Raw genomic sequence first — 22,549 nt, 5'->3', positions numbered from 1 at the left:
CCGTCTTAATTACGTAATCTAAATATTCAAGTTGTATGTCATTCTTCTTTATCAAAAATTAACATTCCAAAAATAATGTAACTTATGTAAGGAGAAATTTTAGAAAATAAAATAAAATTTAAACTTCAAAATACTTAAACTCAAATTGTAAAAATTGAATAATTTTCACTTAAGTTTTGGTCAGACAAAATTTTAATATAACACTGGCATAGTTATCCCTTTATATATTATATTTAAATTTGATTGGACGTTTTCCCAATTACAATTGTACAATATACAAACAAGGCAAGTAAATTAACCAAAGTATTGCTTTACATGCATTAAGAAATTAGCTCTTACAAATGTTTTACGAATTATTGTGAAATATAAACAAATGAGAATATATACTAGAAATATTTACTAGTAAATGAAATCGATACTTTCTACCTTCCTTCTGAAAATATATTGGATACTATATATAGTGATTAAACCTTCACTCTATCTTTGCATCAATTCTGTCAACTGTGTCATCTTGCTATAAAAGAGCCAGTTTTAATAACGGACGCATATTTCATGTATTTTAACTACTGATGAATAAGGACAGCATGGTTCTCATCATAATTATTTATGGTGTCTTTGTAATATACCCAATATGCCATGGAACGTCAGATATTAAGAATAAAATGAAATTCATATTAGAAAAGGAAGAGATAATTTTTTCAAGTGGTTCAACAATTACAACTAAAGCAGATTCTGTAATAGAGTGTATCATGCTGTGTACGAGCGAACAGGGGTGTGAGACTGCAAGCTATGATAGTACCACAGAACAATGCAAATTGGATTCCAGCTGTAACCCAGAGACAGAAAAAATTATAACTGGAACTCTCGTCCTTAAAAGTAAGTAAGATTAACATATGTAAGATGCATGTAAATATTTCACTGAGCAATGTTTTCACCGATATTGGACTACCTCGAAATATTATTTTCGAAATTCACACATTCAAAATATGAAATGGGTTTGAAATTTCTTAACAAAGATTTGAAATCTTCATTTTCCCCTTGTTTAATATATGACCTTGGTATCGTGATCGCATTTACATATAGTTTATGAGCTGTACAGAATTAAATGGATCAACATCAACAGGATAGCTGGACCATACGTTGTTGGTCATATTTGGTCTTTGTTGGTAGATCTATTAAAAAAAATAATGTACTGTGTTAATCTAACAACAGTGTGGTGTAATGTAAATGTAATGTCTTTATTTAACAACAGACTGGTGTGTAGTTGTAATTTATTAGTCAACATGGAAGAGACACAATTGAAATATACAAATGAAGTCTTCTTCAAAATGCAATATGAATATACTTATATTAATTATAATTATGAGCACGCTTGTAAGAATTACGTTAAGGTAGGTAAGCTTTAAAAAAGGCAATAATTTCTCAAGGAGATATATTAGGCGAGTGATATGAGAGCCAAATTTACATTTTTAATGCACCTACCTAACACACGGCTAAATTATACATCACTGAAAAGCTAAGAATGTATACTTTCTAAATATCCCGGTCGTCAAAAGAAATTATGGTGCATTTTTTTTTTAAATCGAGGTCAAAGGTCATGGGTGCAATTTCAATTCACGGATACTTCCAGTAGAAAAATCGAGTCAAAACAAATGCAAAAATGAAACAATTTTATAGGAATGCTGTATTACTGTTGGGAAAATATATTTCTATCATAGTGTTAATTAATTTTGGTTAATTTTAACGGTAACGCATTTTACGTAACGTTTTCTCTCGGAGTCTTTGAAAATCAACCATTAAGTCACACAAATGTATCTGTAGTTGCCCTAGTATTATCTAAATCTTATAATACCTCCGTATCATTTGATTGCACATATTTACAAACATATATCTGCAAATTTGATATAAATAATCCGAAACAAGATATTTGAAGCAAGGGGAAATTTAACATATCACGTATTTTTAAATGTTTAGAAAGTCCCATGATGAGCTGTACATTAAAATTGAGGAAGCGTATGGTCTCCTGTTAGTTTGAAAGCCTACGAACCGCTTCAAGATCAGACAACCATAGGGCTGATGTTTTGTTATTATTGTAGTGCAATATGTTGAGTCTGGATCATACCGCAATTTCATTTACATCACTAAATCAGATATGATAAGAGTACTAACTAACATTAATACTAAAATGAGTAAAGTGCTACTAGTATATTTATATCAACAAACTGACAATTTTAATATAAAACATCACAAGGAAAAAATGACCACTCATTGTACGTCACACTGTGTATGATTTTATTTTAGTCGGCCGCCGTGTATCTTGAGATATCTTATTAATCAAACAACACTTGACAAAGGAGTTTTTTTTAAAATTACGCTAGTGATGACCTTCGGCTACTTTGGCACTACGTAATACTTTTTTTTATATCTTGTTTCACCGCTTCAAACGGAGGACAAGGTTATCCTAATATAAACCTTTTATTTGTCTTTCTTATGTTAAAATCCCGTTAGCGTATAACCTAAATGATCGAAACGTCGGACCAATGGGATGTAGGACCATTTAGGTGTCGGAATATTGCGATATCGGAATATTATAGCTTCATTTTAACTTGTTATTTAATCATTCATATCGGTCAAAATATCCATACAAAGACAACTTCCTTGGCATTGACATATAGCAGTACAGCAGTGGTTTTGCTCAAAGCGGACACAAGATCTACTATATACAGATTGAATTAAAATTGGAAATGGACATGAGGATTTGTCAAAGAGACACCAACCCGTTCAAAAAGCAGGCAACGGCCGAAGACCACCAATGGGTCATCAATGCAGCAAGAAACTCCCAAACCCGGAGGCGTTCTTCAGCTGGCCCCTAAACAAAAATGTACTAGTTTGAAATGACAATGGACGTTTTACTAAGCTTCGAAATATACTCAAGAAATTAAAACAAAAAATCATACAAAAATAAGAAAGGCCAGAGGCTCCTGAATTGGAACAGGCGCAAAATTGCGGCGGGATTAAACATGATTTTGCAATCTCAACCCTCCCCCTGCGTGAACAGATCAAATCTTGTAGAAAGTTGGATAACATCATACCGGACCGATGTTGCCTTTTAACCAAATAAAGTCATACGGAGAACTTTTATTGTTTCTGAAGTTAGGTCGACATTGTCTTGGATAAAATTTGGACCCCCAGAAGAAAAATAATGCCATGTAGAATGTATGCCTCATTTTCAATTTTTCTAATCTGTTGATCAGTCAAACTTGTTAATAGTTATCAAAGGTGTGTCCATAAATACGGTGCATTTGTAATGATAAATCTAAATGAAAAAGAGTTAAAAAGAATAAGACAAAATTATAGAGCTGCTGTATATAATATTGGATGTACCTTGGCCTTGTTGAGGCTGTATACATGTACATTGTAACTATAAATTGACCATATACATGTATTTTTAGTATTTGTTGAAGCTGATAATATGTTATGTAGTTTTCTCGGCGGCGATCCTCGGGCATCAATTAAGCCCGGTTAACTGATCAAGTAATTAAAGTTGTTAACCAGAATACTTCCTTGTGTACAGGCACGTCATCTTTAATCGTCGAAATGTTAGTAAAAGCTGTTTTATGTTCAGAACAAAATAGCTCTTTACTTTCTGACTTCAAATTTTGTAGCAAATATTTAGCGATGCAAGTTCGATGGTATAACGATTTAATAGTAAAATTATCATGAGTTATTTTGTAAATCAGATCATTACGTCCACTTGTATTTTTGTCCATCTGATGAGTTAAGCTTTTTTCAACTGATTTTTATAGTTCGTTCTTATGTTGTACTGTTATACCACTGTCCCAGGTTAGGGGGAGGGTTTGGATCCCGCTAACATGTTTAACCCCGCCACATTCTTTATGTATGTGCCTGTCCCAAGTCAGGAGCCTGTAATTCAGTGGTTGTCGTTTGTTTATGTGTTACATATTTGTTTTTCGTTCTTTTTTTTACATAAATAAGGCCGTTAGTTTTCTCGTTTGAATTGTTTTACATTTTCTTATCGGGGCCTTTTATAGCTGACTATGCGGTATGGGCTTTGCTCATTGTTGAAGGTCGTACAGTGACCTATAGTTGTTAATGTTTGTGTCATGTTGGTCTTTTGTGGCAATGATACCACATCTTTTTTTTATATATTGTAGGAGATATATGTATTTTAACACTCAATACAGCTTGAGTTTGCTACTCAGAGGATACCTTATGAAGTTGTGTAACTTGCTTATAGCCTTTATACGTTTGCAAAATATACAAACAGACAAATCAGAATGAGTTGTAGATCTATTGCCCTCGCTGATATATGAGAAGAGACTGGTCGGTAGAATTGGTACATGCAGCACAAAGTCTTTGTACAGACAAAACAGAAGATGATAGGTTGTGCTTACTTTTGAAATATTCATTGCAACTTTTATGATATTTTGTATTTTCAAATGGGATGTTTTCATTTTTTTCATATTCATCGACCAGTCTTCTGTAAACTTCATCTTTTCGTTTTCCCACTGCGGCAATACAACTGTATCTTCATTTAAGTGTTTAACTACATAGTTTCTATGTAGTAAATACATGACAGACTATGCATCTGTGTCAATCAATAGATAGTTTTTGCTCTTTATCATAGGAAGGGTGAACTGGACTGTGAAAATTTGACACGACTCGGAAGATTTTCTACAATTTTCCGATACGATTCCTTATTTAGAAATGGGTGAATTCTACAGAACTCAAAAACTATGTTTTACTTTGATTTGATCTTAATTTCGGACGATTTTATATCTATTTAAGCTACACTGAAGTTCAAGATAGAAATAGAACCGTTTACATATGATTTATCGTACTCTAATAGCACTATTAAGTACACGGAAATCGACTAATATATTCAATAAAAAAACGATAACGAAATAGATAAAGGATTCCGGAAACTATAGTGATTTACCCAACATCATAAAATTACAGAAATTCGTGATTTTAAGAAATGTTGAAATAAAGTCTTGATCTTGAATGAAAAAACGATAACTGATGAGTGATTTGGTGTGTTCTAAAATGGATAGAGTGCAAAAGCATTTAATAAAACATTTAATTGTAGATCCGAAAAAGTCAGGATTATGAAAATTTTCGTACAAAATGTCAAATATTTAGAAGGAATGCAAAAGCATGCGGAGTTATAGTTGTAATAATTGTTTTTCATTATTTTAAGAATCTAATTCACTTAATTATTCTGTCTAAAAGAAGAGATACGACTAATTTCTTTTGCTTGAAAAACATGTCGTAATTTTATGATTTTCAACTAATTTCTGAAATAAACGTCAATTTTACAAAAACTGCACCGTACGATTTTGTGACGACCGGGCAAAAATCAAAGTTAAATCATTATTCTTTCATTTAAAAAAGAAATTAGCCGTGTGTTAGGTGGGTGCATTAAAGTCCTTAACTAGACGTCTTTTTCAAATATTACACTCGCCTATATCGCGACTGAGTTAAAATAATATTCATTTTTTCTCGGACCGGAATATGACAGTTGTTGTCCATTCGTTTGATGTGCTTTTTCATTTGATTTTGCCATTTGATAGGGAATTTCGGATTGTATTTTCCTCGGAGTTCAGTATTTTTGTGATTTTACTTTGTACTACGTTGTTAATGTACATAGAAAACAACTTATTTTAAAATTCTTTCTGAAGAGAAAAGAAGCGAAAGATGTATCAAATACCAATCTGGTTTAATGTGACTGGTAAGACTTTATTCAACACTAGTATGAGTGAATTTTGTGGAATAACCGTCAATCAGTGGAATGTGATGGGAATCAATTAGTTTATCAAACAGTCTTCAGTGATATGACTATAAATATCTTATCACTGATTCAAATGAGTTGTTTTAGCAGAAGTTTAGCGTGATCTGATATAAAGTGGCTATCAAACACCAGTTTGGTGTGATGTAAATGGAAGATTTTATTAAAAATCTGTATGGTGTAGTATTAAATGTAATCAGTTTATGTAACCCCAGTGTTGTAATGTGAATGCATTGAGTTTATTAAAGATGATGTCAATCAATGTAATGAACCACACTGGTGCTAGATACACTATATATGCAGGGATATTTTTAAATTACAGGTCATGAACCAACAGACTGTTCAAACATTCCACAGGAAAGTGACAACGGCGTGTACTTGACTTTTGCAAACAACAGATGCAGAACTGTGTATTGCGATATGACAGACGGTGGATGGATGGTATGTACAATTTAAGATTTAAGGGCGAATGAGGGTATCAATAAATTAAATAAAAAATGGAGTCACTGTTCAAGCTCACAATCTGCTTTCGAAAGAAGCATGCATTCGTGTTAATGTACTTTTATAGGCATTATGTTTGCTGGTCTGTACGTCCGTAGGTTCGTTCGTTCGTCCATTCGTTTGTCTGTCCGTCTGTCCCGCTTCAGGTTAAAGTTTTTGGTCGAGGTAGTCCAAAGAACTTTAAACCAAGTACACATGTTCCCTATGCTATGATCTTTCTAATTTGAATGCCAATTTAGAGTTTTTATCCTAAGCTCACGTGATAACTAACTAACGGCATACTTAACTCCGAAATATATAAAAGAAACTTGGCCATTTTTTTTGGTGAAGGAAGCTAGAATACCCGGAGAAAACACCGAACTTTGATAGGAAACTATGTTATTTATTAATAATGCTATAATTCCTTGGTAGGAATTAAACAGTTTTAGCTTTGTTATATAGTGATAATATAATCGGACGAAAAAAAGATGTTAGGGACTGATACAATGTTGCAAAGTCTTTTTTTATGAATATTAATGAGTATCGTCTTCAACTGAATACTAAATTTTCTTGTTTTAAATAAATCTTTTTTCAAATACATTAATCGATAATACATTTCAGTTATTTACAACCGGAAGAAAAGTGACGTTAGGAACTTTTGCAATTACTCAAAAAGTGCTTTATAATTTTGAAAATTAATGAGTGTCGTCCTTAATTGAATATTTCTTGTTTTTTAATGTATCTTTATTTCAAATACCCAAATCGATTTTATTTTTTTGCAATCTAATCCGATTCCAGTTCATATTCCAAAAACTAATGCGAACACTAAATGTATCTTAAACTAGACTACAAAAGTGGGAATTATCGCTTTTTTACTAAGATAAGTCATAGGACAATACTCCGATTATTTTTGTAGAAATTTAGATAATACATTGTCACAATAGATAGATTTTATCGGAAAACTTTGTAACATTTTAAAGATTATTTAAAAGTAAAATCACAAAAATACGGAACTCCAAGGAAAACTCAAAATGGGAAGTCCCTAATTAATTGGCAAAATAAAGAGCTGGAACTCATCAAACAAATGGATTACAACTGTCATATTCCTGACTTGGTACAGAAATTTTCCTAGGTAGAAAATGGTGAATTCAACCTGGTTTATATCTGGCTAAACTTCTCATTTCTATGACAATCGCAACACATTCAATCATATTGACAACGATGCGTGAATAAAACAAACATACATTATAGGTAAAAAAAATGGTTACAGTTGTCACCATTGTTTAATTATTTTAATCACTAAAAACCAAACAAATATGTAACAAAGAAGCTCAAAGTGGAATATAGATTTAGTATATTAGCAAAAATTGAAGACAAGAATACACTAATTTACTATAAAACATTAACTCAATGCAGGATGTATACATACAGAGCCAAGTCATATATTTATCAAAGAAACTTGTGCACTTTTCATTTCATTGTAGCAACATTCCATCAGCGCCTGCATACGGAGTATATATATCCAAATTAAAACGATATTCCAGCGCTTTTATTTCCTATTATGATTTTCTTGATAAAGGGTTGCTGCTCACAGGGAAGCTACTAAACCAAGAGTTCCAAATCGTAAAGTTGAACTCATCACTTCGTAAATTTTACGAACGCCATCACGAGTTGGTAGATCGTTATGGAATAACCGTTTCACAGATGATATCGGAAATGTTTCTTACGTCGTAACTACAATCCCCATCTCTTTTCATGAATGCAACCTTCCTAATTAGACTATTTACTGGGTTTGTAATAAAATGAGGAACACGATGGGTGCCACATATGGAGCAGAATCTGTGTACCCTATCGGAGCACCTGATATCACCTCCAGTTTTTGGTGGGATTCGTGTGGCTCGATCTTTAGTTTTCTATGCTGTTTCCCATATACTGTTATTTGTTTGTCTTTTTTATTTTTAGCCATTGTGTTGTCAGTTTTTTTTTTGATTTATGAGTTTGACCGGTCCTCGGGTATCTTTCGCCCGTCTTTCATTTAGTATTATATTCACTTGATGTTAATTACCCTAATATTAGAATTGACGAAAAGACGGCATTGATGACTTTTTATATACGTTTTTCACTGTAAGTGAGACATAATTTAGTAAAGGTTAAGTAGAAAATACAGAGGGACGCATGGCACAACATGAGATGCTCACCCTTTTAACGCACCAGGTCCCATTATTTTGAGGGTTCATCCGATTACCTAAGTTTTTGTTTACTACATCGGTAGACTAATGTCGTTTGTTAAGATTGACGTGTGAGTTCTGAATATACCGTTCCTTTATTTAAACTGGATAACTATGATTAGATTCATTATCTATGTTATAGGTGATCCAAAGACGACTAGATGGGTCGGAAGATTTCTATAGAGACTGGGCAGACTATAAGAAAGGATTTGGAAACGTTTCGGGAGAATACTGGCTTGGTAAGTTTGAGTATAACTAACATATTGTTATTTGTGTTTTCGTAGTTTCAAACCAGATTAAAAAATGACAGGTGAAATTTAGCACGTGAAAGAGCTAGAATCTAAACACAACTTTAGTTTCTCTGATAAATCTTTGTGCACGATGTGTTGACATGGATTTTCATTGATATGGTCAAAATTATAAACTAACTATATCAGTGATAGGTTACATTAATTGTATCTTTCAAAACTTTTAGGAATTTATGGTCCTCAATACTCTTCAACTTCGTTCCTTTTTGGCCATTTTAAGATTATTTTATTAAAGCATCATTGATGAAACTTTTATAGACGAAACGCGTGTCTGGCGCAAAAATCAAATTGTAATCCTAGTAACTATAATGAATTTATTTCTTTGTATTATGAAAATAGAAATAAGAAGATGTTGAAATCAAACAGAACATTGATTGAATCTTAAAAGACTAATGTTACAGAAGTCAGTCAGTCAACAGAGAAACAAATAATAAATCGTTATTACGATATTGTATTTTGTTATTAAAAATGGAAAGAAATTTCGTTTTACAACAATCTATGTTGCTAAAAATGATCACTATACTTCAACAGGCTTCCGTGCAATGACATCATTATATTGTCAGTAAAATAAATACTCAAAATAAACCTTGAAAAGACAATCTTGTTTTATTTCTGAAGGTAACGACAACATCTTTAATATCTTGAATGGGAAGTCGTATAGTTTGAGATTTGACATAGAAAACGTAGATGGAGAATGGCGCTATGCTCAATACGAGACTTTCAAAATAGCAGACGAGACTGACAATTATAGATTAACATTAGCTGGGTACAACGGAACAGCTGGTAAGCTTTCTAGTAAGAACATGCCATATACTTTGGACCACACGGTTATATTTTTTACGGAAGCGTATTAGCGCCACACAATTTATTTTTTATGTTTAAGGTCTTTCCTTTTCAAAAAGGGAAAGACCGTTCTGTTGTATTTGTTCTGATAATTATTATTAAAGTTTTTCCTTTTTCAAAAGGGAAAGACCTTACTGTATTTCTTCTGATTATTTTTACTAATAGGGCCTTTCCTTTTCCAAAGGAGATGACCATACAAGTGAATGGAGTCTTTCGATATTTGATCACTGATGAATGACCTTGAAATTGAGGTCCGATACAAAGCTCAATTAGACATTCTAAATTTGAACTTTGCTAATAATTATAACTGGTTCGTTATAAAAATTAAGTCTTCTGCATTAAGTTGTAGATATTACACCGTTTATGAGGTCAACCGGAAATTACCGTATCAAAACCGGTAGCAGCCTTCTTCAGACTATTTCAAAGAAAAAAATACCTAGGATTTAAATTTTTTAATATTAGTTTAAAGTAACAAATTACATAAACCAGGAGTTACATTTTCGAGCACATTTTTTAAATTTCATGTTTTATTATCAAAGTGGAAAGACCTTCAATTGTTCTCTGAGCAATTGATTTTTGATATTTATTTATTTTGTTCTGCCGTCTGAGATTTTTTTTATGTTTTACGACACTTTGGTATGAATTTATTGCGAATGATGTCGTAAAGTTATTGGGATTTCAAAACTGTGCCAAATACTTGTTTTACGGTAGGGCGCAACTTCAACGTATTTAGATTGAAGTGTTTTGTACACCTTTTATAGGAGTTTTCTCTCCTTATGTATTTGAAATCATTATTGCTCCTCAACAATACAAGTGAATGACCTAGGATGTTTCAATTTGAAATTATTGACATATGACCTGGAAATTGAGATCAAGTTGAAGGTCGATTTCATATTCTGGATTTTGACCTTTGCTAAAAAATTATACTGGTTCATAAAAACAACCCAAAAAAACATTAGTTTTTTTTGCATTTGGTTTAGTTGACATTTGAATGGTTAAGCGGGAGTGACATTATCTTAAGTGGAAGCATCCTATTTCGATGAAAAAATACATAGAATCTTATTTTATAAAATCTGTTTGAAGTTACAAATTACACCAAAATTTATACCTTAAACACTGTTTTTGAAATTTCATTCTATATTTTAGAAGTTAAGTTGGAAATACCTTCAATTGTTCAGAGAACAATTGGTCTTTAACTTTTATTCTTTTTGTGCCGCCAAACTTTGACAACATATATAGCCGTAACCATAACCTATGTTGCTTTCAGGTTCACACTTTGTTATGAAGTCACACCTATCCGGAACTCACTCTTTGAATCGTAACATTTTGTCGGCCTGGAGTTATATGCCCAAAAACCTTAAGACCCATGTTATCATTCAAACACCGTAACCGTAATAGGAAGAACAAAACCTAAGGATGGAATTTGTTCGATACTAGAGCCTGGATCTTCGCTATATTTGGTTCAAGGATTCTATGACACTTTAGTAAGGTTATTCCCCTTTGAAAATTAAACGATGTCAATTGGCCACAAGTCGTATTTACCTAGGATCTTCACAAATGATCATCAACTTATAAGACTTTAAAAATGCCTCAAGGTCACAATTGTATTTTGACCTTGGCCTTTGACCTTAAACCTTGTTTTGGGATAATCTCCAATATCATATTTCTTAAAGTATTGAATAGTGGTAAATGCTTTGATCATTAAGGCACAACTTCTGTACATTTTGACCGAAGAGATTCGACCTTCCTGCAAGGGGCATAATCCCTATTTTTGGTTTATAAAGACAAAATCAGTTTTTACTATTAAACCAAAAGTCCTAGACTTTTTCCTAAAAATCGGATCAGGAATACATTGTTTTTTAAAAGTTCTATAAAAATTCATCAATATAAATCAACACGCAGACATCTTATACGTTCAGGTATTTTACATCAAATTTTAATGGTAAAAAGTAAAACCCATAAAATACTGAACTTAGAGGAAAATAAATTCGGAAAGTCCATTATCACATAGCAAACATATTACGTCAAAAGCATAAAAATGCTTGTAGTCACCTAAAAAAATAACCAAACCTTTAAGGTGACTTTTATGAAAATGGTATAGGATTACAATTCTGTTGTCAGGTCATTAAGGATGGCATACTTTGACATTAATGCTGATTCACTTATAGGGTATTTGCATCGAAAATATACATGTTGGTGACCTTCTGCTGTTGTTTTTTCTGTGGTCGAGTTGTTGTCTCTTTGACACATTCCCCATTTCCATTCTCAATTTTATTAATTTTTATACTTTTCTAAAACCATTTGTTGTCATGCATGATACGGGTAATGTTATTATATATTATATGGTGGTATGATACTTAACCCCTAACGGAAGAGTAAATTATAGTAGTCCTTTGTTAATTTATGTATCATTGACATTTTGACTAGTTTCTTTTTTACCGATTCTTATATCGGACTCGGACTTCATTTAAACTTTGTTTTACTGCGCGTATTGGTGGGGGTTTCTTTATTCTACATTTCCTAGAGATTTACTGGATGGTTGAGATCTCACAAAACATGTTTAACCTCACGGAATTGTTGCGCCTTTCCCAAATCAGGAGCTTCTGGCCTTTGTAAGTCTTGTAGGTTTTTTAGTTTTAGTTCAGTTGTATGTTTAAGAGTTTAATATGACGTCCATTTTCTCTGAACTATTGTCTCTTTGACATATTTAATTCTCAATTTTATTAGTTCTATACAATCTCATCATCGAAAACTCCATATTCCTTCAAATTACATTTACTCATTCTTAATTTTAGATTGATTTTGTTACGCTGAATCTTATGTCTACTGAACTTTGTTCCTGCTTTTATTCTTTTTACGTTAACTAAAACTTGTTTGTCTGTTTTTGTGTAATAGTTTTCCCACTGTAAGTGTTTACTATAGTTTTATAATTCTACCAGATACTCTGCAAAACAAGACTTTGTTCCGAGACAAATATTATTATTCTATTTATTAAAACTTAGGGGATGCCGTGATGGACACCTCCTCTCAATTATCCGGTCAACCATTTTCAACCAAAGATCGTGACAATGACAACTGGCCCGGATGGCATTGCACTGACTTTGTGAAAGCTGGATGGTGGTATGCCAAAGAATCGTCTTATGGCCGGTGCACCTTTGTCAATCCAAATGGCAAGTACTATAATGATTTTGGAGATTCAATGTACGCTAGTGTTCACTGGTATCCATGGACAAATACATACGTAGGTATGAAATCTGTCACAATGAAGATTAAACATTTTTGATTGCACAACTATGTAAACTGTCAACAGCTGACTCCAGATACCTTATCAAAAGCACAATGGACTGCCAAATGTTCACTTTCTATTGACTTCAACTGCGGGTATCTCGAAATTCTCTTGTGACTCACTTCGAGATAACAAGAGTCGATTTTATATTTCTTGATTTAATTTGAGAGCTTAGACGCATGTTTTATTTTGTATTTGGATTGTTTAAAGTCTATCATATTTTTGTAGTTTATTGTTTTCTTCATAAATAGGGCTGTTTATTTTCTTGTTGGAATTTATTTTTCACATGAATTTATGTCAGGTTCTTATACAGTTCACTGTATGGGTTTTACTCGTTGTTCGAGGACATCGATGACATTTGGTCTTTTATTGGTAATTGTCTCATTGGTAATATGCACCATTTTCTTATGTTTATATTAACAGTCTGTACATTTTTTTTTGTGTATTAAAAGCTAACTTAAAGATTCCAAGCTCATAGTTGGTAATTAGTTATCAAAGGTACCAGGATTATAATTTAGTACGCCAGACGCGCGTTTCGTCTACATAAGACTCATCAGTGACGCTCATAGTGAAATAGTTATAATTTCAAACAAGTACAAAATTGAAGAGCAATGAGGATCCAAAATTCCAAAAAGTTGTGCCATATACGGCTAAGGTAATCTATGCCTGGGATAAGAAAATTCTTAGTTTTTCGAAATAATCAAAAGCTTTGTAAACAGGAAATTTATAAAAATGATCACATTATTGATATTCATGTCAACACGGAAGTGCTGACTACTGGGCTGGTGGTAAGCCAGACGAGCGTGTAATTAAGAAGCACCAGTGGAACTAGAATTAAAAAAGCTGAATAGAAAAATCAAAACAAAGTTGAAGAGCACTGATAACCGAACATTTAAATTTAGAAAAGTTGTGCTCAGGCATTTTATAACTTGGGTTTAAAAGCCATCGTCTTTTGAATATTTCAACACTTTATTAACACTGAACTACAAGAAAACTAACAAATCAATGATATTTCATGTCTGCACGGAGGCAGAATTCATTATGTACATATTTACAAACGGTACTTTCTCTTATCTTCGTTAGCCGAGGGTAATATTCCTGTCCTTTTCTCTCCATCCTTTGCAGATTTAACCAACACTTGTGATTATAATGCTGCGCCATCTACTGGAATATTAAAGTAACGCCCATTCCGACATCATCCTCCTTGATCAATGACATGACTCGAACTCTCTTAAGTGAAGACGTCTAAACATAGTTGTGTCTTATTTTTATAAATATTCTGAAGCATACGCGTATGGTCCAAATAATCATATGCTAAAACTTGAACAATTGATTAAGTACTTCATGATCAGAGCAGAAAAACCACGCAAGAATGGTAAACGCTTAATGACAATGTCACGTTACAACAGAAAAAAAGGTAAATGCACTGCTATGTGCTCAATCCCGTCTAATAAGTTCATGATTATTTGTAATACTCATAATTCATGGACTCATTACATTAGAACAGAATTGTCAATATATTAGCTTTACACGCTCACAACTACAAGCAGATAGTACACATGTTCCAAATGTACAGTAATCCTATATGACTTCAGAGAACAGTTAGAGCTAAAACCAAATCCTTCCTTAGGTTAACCATTACCAGAAAATATTAAAAAAGGCGACGGATAAATAACCATAAAATTACTGCGGTAATAAGTAATTTACAGAAGGCAAGCCACGATAAAGATATAATACGATTTAAACCTGAGTTGCATGAAGAGAAATTTAAATCGGAAAAACTAAGTAATACCAATGTAAATACAGGCAACAGTAGTATACCGCTAAAACCAAATCCGGGTTACAAACTAAAACTGAAGGAACCGCCACAAATATATGAGGAGAACTGTGACACTACAGAAACACCAAATTAACATGTGACGCTCAGATTAAAAAAATCAAAAGCCAACTAAAGAATTGAAGATCATTAAGGACCAAAAGTTCCAAAACGTTGTGCCTTATACAGTCAGGGTTAACTGCCTGGAATAAGAACATTTTTATTATTTAGAATAATTCATACTTTTGCAAACATTAAACACAACGTTAAAATGTAAAATAGTTATCAAAGGTACCAGGATTATAATTCAATACGGCAGACGCGCGTTTCGTCTACAAAAAACTCATCAGTGACACTCATATCAAAACAGTTAAACAGCCAAACAAGTACTGTGGATTCATTATTATTCTACTCTTGGGATAAAAAAAAAATCAAAGTTTGGTAAACAGGAAATTTATAAAATTACCGTTTAATTGATATTCATGTCAACACCAAAGTGCACCAAAGTGCTGACTACTGAGCTGGTGATACCCTCAGGGACGAAACATCCATCAGCAGTGGCTAGTTATCAAAGGTACTAGGATTATAATTTGATACGCCAGATGCGCGTAACACACACAGAAACGAACTATAATATAACAATGGCCATTTTCCTAACTTGTTTTAGGACATTTTAGAAAAGAAAAGATGGATTTAACCTGGTTGTGTGACATGCCAAACCTTCCGATTTTATGGCATTGTTAAATATAACATTAAAATGACAGCAATAAATGACAGGACTACAATACAAATAAATGGGAGAACATATAGGACAGAGAAACACACGAATAATAGCTAACAAAAGGTAGCAGGTTTAAAATTTAATACCCCAGACGTGCGTTTCGTTAACACAAGACTAACCAGTGACGCTCAGATAAAAAAAAGTTCGAAAGCCAAAACAGTTGAAACTGTTGTGCAGAATAAGGCTAGGGTTTCTGCCTGGGATAAGATCATCCTTATTATTTAGAATAATTCATTCTTTAGCAAAAAGTAAATTAATAAAATGACTATATAAAAGATATATATGTTGTGTACAAGTTGTAATGTTGTACAAATTATAATTTGTACAGATTTTTTGTACAAGTTATCAGTGTTTTATGACCTGCTGAACACAAATGGATGATGCAAGCACACAGTCTTTTGCTTCGCATATTTCTGTCATATTTTCACAACTTCATGATACAGTCTAATACTGAACAGTGATACAAAAACATTATAAGACCACACACAGATTTTGTATGGACATGAATATGGTATAAGGAAAAAAATAAAATTAGAATTTAAACCATTCAGGTATCCTCATTTCCAGTTTGAAGACAAGGAGAATAGCACTAAATGTTAGGTTAAAGTATGATATTTTGAATTTAAAACATTCCACTGGTACATTTTATAAGATACACCTGTATCACCTGTTGCAAGAAGGAAGGTGTCAAAAAACTTATAACTTGTACAAAAACCCTGTACAAATTATAATTTGTACAAACTTACATCTTGTACACAACATATACATGATAAAACCGAAGTGGTGACTTACTATAGAATAAAAGTGGATACATTACGTAAAACAACCTAAACCAGCCCATAAAAATACACAGTCGAGTTAGTCAAAGCCATTAACGCACAAACTAATTTAAATTTCTAAAAAGATTTCATAAAAATAAGATAGAATTAAGATAGAATTCAAAATTAGATATGTAAGACTGATATAACATTTATTAATAACAATGAAAGTCACAATACTTATTAATATCAAATTGTGGAAGTACATACAGAAATTTCACTGAGAAAAAAAATTAACTCCGTGAACACTAGGTTTTTGATCTATCGCACCTCCTTAAACTATTAAGTTGATGTTATAAGTTAAACAGAGGCAAACATGAGAGAAGAAATCTGTATGTCTCATTGGTTAACAAAGCATTTTACTAGCTGACAAAGTAATGAATCAACAAACATATTTGTGACCATTGTGGGAAAATGAAAGAAAATCATCAAACAACATGTAAATCCTACAAAATGTAGACTCGTTACAAAACATTTAACATTCAATCATTACAATTGAACAAGACATACACAACTACTTCTAGATTCTACGCTTGAGCACGGGCTAAACGAAAATAATTTGAACTGGACACTTTGTCAGAATGGATTCAAACAATCAGGTATCTGATAGAACGTCACTTTCAAGAGTTGAAAAACTGTGTGAATGATCGACCAAAGACCGTTTTGAGAGACAAAAAGGCTGTGAAATTCTGACAACTGGATTTAATTTTTAGCTCACCTGGCCCAAAGGGCCAAGTGAGCTTTTCTCATCACTTTGCGTCCGTCGTCTGTCGTCGACGTCGTCGTCATCTGTTAACCTTTACAAAAATCTTCTCCTCTGAAACTACTGGGTCAAATTAAACCAAACTTGTCCACAATCATCATTGGGGTATCTTGTTTAAATAAAAGTGTTCGGTGACCCGGCCAATCAACCAAGATGGCCGCCATGGCTAAAAATAGAACATAGGGGTAAAATGTAGATTTTGGCTTATAACTCTTAAACCAAAGCATTTATAGCAAATCTGACTGCATAAAATTGTTTATCAGGTCAAGATCTAGGTTGTTGGGTTGCTGCCCCTGATTTGGAAATTGTAAGGAAATTTGGCATTTTTTGGTTGTTATCTTGAATATTATTATAGATTGAGATAAACTGTAAACAGCAATAATGTTCAGCAAAGTTAGATCTACAAATAGTTTAACAGGACCAAAATGGTCAGTTGACCCCTTTAGGAGTTATTGCCCTTTATAGTAATTTTTGACCAATTTTTCGTAAATTTTTGTAATCTTTTACAAAAATCTTCTCCTCTGAAACTATTTGTTCAAATTTAACCAAACTTAACCACAATCATTATTAGGGTATCTAGTTTAAAAAATGTGTGCAGTGACCCAGCAAAACAATCAAGATGGCCGCAATGATTAAAATAGAACATAGTGGCAAAATGTAGATTTTGGCTTATAACTCTGAAACCAAAGCATTTAGAGCAAACCTGACAAGGGTTTATATTGTTTTATCAAGTCAATATCTATTTGCCATGACATTTTCAGATGAAGTGGAAAACTGGTTGTTGGGTTGCTGCTCCCCAATTGGTAATTTTTAAAGAATTGTTTTTGTTTTTATCTTGAATACTTTAATAGATAGAGATAAACTGTAAACAGCAATCATGTTCAGCAAAGTATCTAAAAATAAGTCAACATGACTAAAATGGTCAGTTGACCCCTTAAGGAGTTATTGCCCTTTAGAGTAAATTTTTAACAATTTTCCTTACTGCCGAAAATTACCGAAAGGAACTTGTTTTAAATCAATCAAATTTAAATGATAATAACTGTCCATTTCAAGATTTAGAAATTAGGCCACACCAATTTAATTTCTTGTTCTACGGATTTTTGGACTTCAAAATTTGGGGCGAGCGAGCGATTTGAAAATTTAAATAAAAAAATATTTAATTTGCAAATTTTTGAGGCGAAGCTTGAAAAGTAGAGGCGAGCGATTATATTTTTTTTTTGTAAACATAAAATAGTAGGTTTTGACAATATTAAAGCTTGATTTATCACTTGTAGTTTGACATTTCTTTAATTTCTGAAGTATTTTTTCTCTGTTCACCAAGAAATAATTAAATCTGGTCTATGTATGACATGTATGTGTGACTGAAAATGAGACAATTCTCCATCCAAGTCATAATCAGTTTGGGGACAACTTCTTAATGTTATAAATATCCCTTTTACATGTTTTATGAGGGATCAATATAAGTTATAATATATTTGTTTGTACAAAAGGGCTCATATTTTCTCAAAGAACTATATATCTATCTGGTATTAAATGGTCAAAACATGTCCAAGAATTTTGTAATATTCCTGGACTTTAACCATGTTAAAACATTTACTTTAACAGTTTAACATTATTCAAAATATAAAGTGGACCCCTCTTTTAGAAAAAGTTGTTTAAAATATGATGTACCTCTCCTCTTTTTGAGTACAAAATACAATGGTATTTCTATTTTCTTTTCTACATCAGTAAAATGACCCCTTGTCCATGTTGTCTGAGGGAGGGTTGTTCTCAACCTGATATAAATAACAAACACAGGTCAAAGTACGGCCTTTTACACAGGGTTTTGATACAGACCAAACAGCAGGCTATAAAGGACCCAAAATTATTAGCGTACACAATTCGAACAGGAAAACCAACGATCTAATGTATATATCATGTATATCCAAACGGGAAAATACAAATGAACAAATTACCAAACGATAACTGCTGAACGACAGGCCCTCAACCAATCAGTACAGGTGCATAAACATGCAGAGGCTATGGATAGTTTTGTTTCGCTAGCATACAATATAATTGCAGTTGAAGGCAAATCCTTCAGAAGTTCTTTGTACTTTATTCTAACAACAAACATGTTTTGATAGGGAATATAAGTAAGGGGGAAAGTAACCAAGTTTTTGTTCTTTACTCCGGTATTTCCGCTGATATAGATTTATATCGGAGATACAAATCCTTGATCGGAGCACTCCCGCTTTGAATAAGTAGGTTTCATGCTGAAACAAATATTCTCACAGATATTTACAAAGTGTGCTGGGGTGCTTTTATGTTTAAAATCGTTATATAAAGGTTAGACTGTGATTTTAAAAACAAATGTTGATATCTTTTTATAATGTTTACAAAAAAAACGATGCGGGAAATGGACATGATTACATTTCCGGATGCGGATAGCGGGAATATAAAAAAAAATAAAAAAAATTCTGTTTTGAAAAAAATAGGTGCGGGCGGGTCCGTCGAACAAGGAATCAAATTGGTGTGGCCTAAGAGTGAATGTATTGTTTCCTGGCAAAAACACGAAGTCCATTTATAAGTAAAATACGGGGGAAAATGTTGATTTTTTTTAACCAAATTTACTTCTGGATACTATCTTATGATCAGAAACAAACTACTGTCTTAGTTTGGTAAAAATCCAGGATAGTTAAAGAAAGTCATTAAAGTTTTAAAAACTTTAACCACAGAGTAATGTAATGTTTCCTGTCAGAAAATCTCCGTCCATTTATAAGTAAAATACGGAAAAAAATGGAATTTTATTTTTTATTAAAATTACCTCTTGATACTATCTAATCATATATTCAAATTGGACCTGGTTATATAAGGGAAAATATCTGATAAACAATAATATAAGTTGGAGATCAACTTACAATTGTTGATTTTCGTAAATCTTGAACAAAAATGGAATCAATGAAAATAAAAAAAAAAAATTTATGAGTTGAAAAAGATTTTAACCTTGCTAATTATTATGAGCTTTTATCATAGTTTAGCACTAATTTGTTTACAAAAACAGCAGATGTATACTTAATTCACCAAAGCTATAAGATTAACATTATATAAGGTCCATAAAGCAATGGAAATCAACATTGTATATTTTCATAAACGATTATACTTGTAACAAGGAAGTAAATTATAAATTCCTGCCAAAATCTACATTTCGTTCCTTGACGAAGTGACAAAAGAAACTTATTATCCATCCATCATTGGTTGTTGTATTTCTCTGTTAGTACGTAAATTAATTATGGAATTTTCTTTCGAATGTTCCTAATTCTATCTTATTCATTCTTATGTGACGTCATTTTTCATTTTTTGATGATCTGTTTTACAAATTCAAATGACGTCATTTTTTCGTCATTTTTCAGTTTCAAATAGGACGTCACTTGGCGTAGAGGTTTAAACTTATTCGGATGTGTCTACTTTTGTGTTTCAAATGTCTTGTTATGTAAATGTATTTCAGTTGTTTCCTGTAATTAGTTAATACTTCAGTTTTATCATGTACATCTTTTGTATATTCATTTTATAAAATTTACTGTTTGCAAAAGTATAAATTATTCTAAAGTATAGGGATTTTCTGGTAACTAACAGAAAACCCTTGCCGTTTTTGGCACAACCTTTTTGATCTTTTGGTCCTCGATGTTGTTCAACTTTGTACTCGTTTCGGCTTTCAAACTTTTGTATCTGGGCGTCACACGTAGGTCTTGTGTGGACAAAATACACTTCTGGCGTATTAAAATTTTGAACTTGTTGCCTTTTGTTGGCTGTTGTTCGTGTGATTCTTTGTCAATTGTGTTCTCCAATTTATTTATATTGTAGTCCTGTGTTGTCATTTTGATGTTATATTTCACATGGCCATAAAAGTGCGAGGTTTGGCATGCAACAAAACCAGGTTCAACCCACCATTTTTTCCATTAAAAACGCCCTGTACCAAGTCAGGAATATGGCCATTGTTATATTATAGTTCGTTTCTGTGTGTATTACATTATAACGTTGTTTCGTTTGTTTTCTCTTATTTTTGAGTGTAAATTCACATTGCGATAAGACGTGTCACGGTACTTGTCTATCCCAAATTCATGTATTTGGTTTTGATGTTATATATATATATATGTTATATTTGTTATTCTCGTGGGATTTTGTCTATGTGTGTTACATTTTATTGTTATGTCGTTGTTCTCCTCTTATATTTAATGCGTTTTCCTCGGTTTTAGTTTGTTACCCCGATTTGTTTTTTGAGTTTTGAACAGCGGTATACTACTGATGCCTTTATTTAGACCAAGGAGTATTGTCGGGATATTTTTTACTGCCACATTTAACATTTTCTGTCATTGCCTCTACATTAAATACACTCTTTTTAAATTCTATATACAGATATGACAAAAGAGACGATTTTTGGTTCGTTTTATTTTACTTTTAGACGGCAATGTTCATATCGTCCCTTCTGATGGGGGCCTATATTTATAAAATAGTTCACTTTTTCCGAGACTGTTATTGCGGTTTACAAAATTTCTAGATTTATCTTTTGTACAGGCAAGAATCGTACCAATCTTTAAGTTTGCTCAAAATTGAAATTCCAATAAGAAATGCGGAACATTAAACATACCTTGAAATTTCTACTTATTCAGAAATTGGTAATTATACACTGGGTTTTTATAGCTAAGGCCAGAACAAAATATGTGTGTTTCCTATATCCCTACGTACTATTTAGTTGGGTTGACATCTAAATTTAAAGTTTGCCCTTTGGGAGCTGGTTAATAAATGTCTGAACTATACAAATAACCATTTGGCTCATAGCTTGGTGTCCGTCGTCTATCGTCCATCGTCGTCGTCTGTTAACTTTTATAAATATATTCTCCTCTTAAACAAAACAAGGCAAAATTTAACCAAACTTTGCTGCAATCATTATTGCGATGTCTAACTATCAGTCTCCGAGGGTATCATCAGCTCAGTAGTCAGTACTACGGTACTGTCATGACTTAATATTTTTTTACTAAAATTGTCCGTTTTTAAATTTTGAAACTATCAAGAAACTAAGGTTTCAACTCCCTCAGGCAAACTTGGCTTTACATGAATTTGGCTGTTTATTTTAGGTATTTTTGACAAAATAGCTCATCAACGGTTTCGGTATACATCTTCAGATTTCAAATGTTTTGCTTTGAGCGTTCCTGATGAAGGAAAATCCAGAAAAGCGCTTCGAACGCAAGAAAAATTATTGTTTTCATTTTTTTTAAAAGATGTGTCCGATAAACTGTACGGCCAACCAGGATGGCCGTCATGGCTAAAATAGAACATAGGGGTAAAATGTAGATTTTGGCTTAAATCTCTAAAATCAAAGCATTAAGAACAAATCTGACAACGTTGAATTGTTCACCGGGTCAAGATATATCTGTTCTGAA

The 22,549-nt window shown here is 32.5% G+C and overlaps 1 protein-coding gene across 1 annotated transcript; it reads left to right on the top strand.

Moving 5' to 3' along the window:
* Positions 1-575: 575 nt before the first annotated feature.
* LOC139522509 (fibrinogen-like protein 1) lies at positions 576-13,193 on the top strand. Its single transcript, XM_071315999.1, has 5 exons — positions 576-876; positions 6,132-6,250; positions 8,660-8,756; positions 9,444-9,608; positions 12,671-13,193. The coding sequence occupies exons 1-5, from the start codon at positions 585-587 to the stop codon at positions 12,949-12,951; spliced, it is 954 nt and encodes a 317-aa protein (XP_071172100.1). The 5' UTR covers positions 576-584; the 3' UTR covers positions 12,952-13,193.
* The last annotated feature ends 9,356 nt before the right edge of the window (positions 13,194-22,549 follow it).

Source organism: Mytilus edulis, chromosome 5 (genome assembly GCF_963676685.1).
Source record: "Mytilus edulis chromosome 5, xbMytEdul2.2, whole genome shotgun sequence".
NCBI classification, from domain to species: domain Eukaryota; kingdom Metazoa; phylum Mollusca; class Bivalvia; order Mytilida; family Mytilidae; genus Mytilus; species Mytilus edulis.
This window is presented reverse-complemented; position numbering and strand designations above follow the sequence as displayed.

Excerpts from the sequence above, each read along its gene's own strand:
- LOC139522509 (XM_071315999.1), top strand. The coding sequence starts at position 585 with ATGGTTCTCATCATAATTATTTATGGTGTCTTTGTAATATACCCAATA. Across the intron at positions 877-6,131 it reads TGGAACTCTCGTCCTTAAAA|GTCATGAACCAACAGACTGT; the intron begins GTAAGTAAGATT and ends TTTAAATTACAG. Across the intron at positions 6,251-8,659 it reads TGACAGACGGTGGATGGATG|GTGATCCAAAGACGACTAGA; the intron begins GTATGTACAATT and ends TCTATGTTATAG.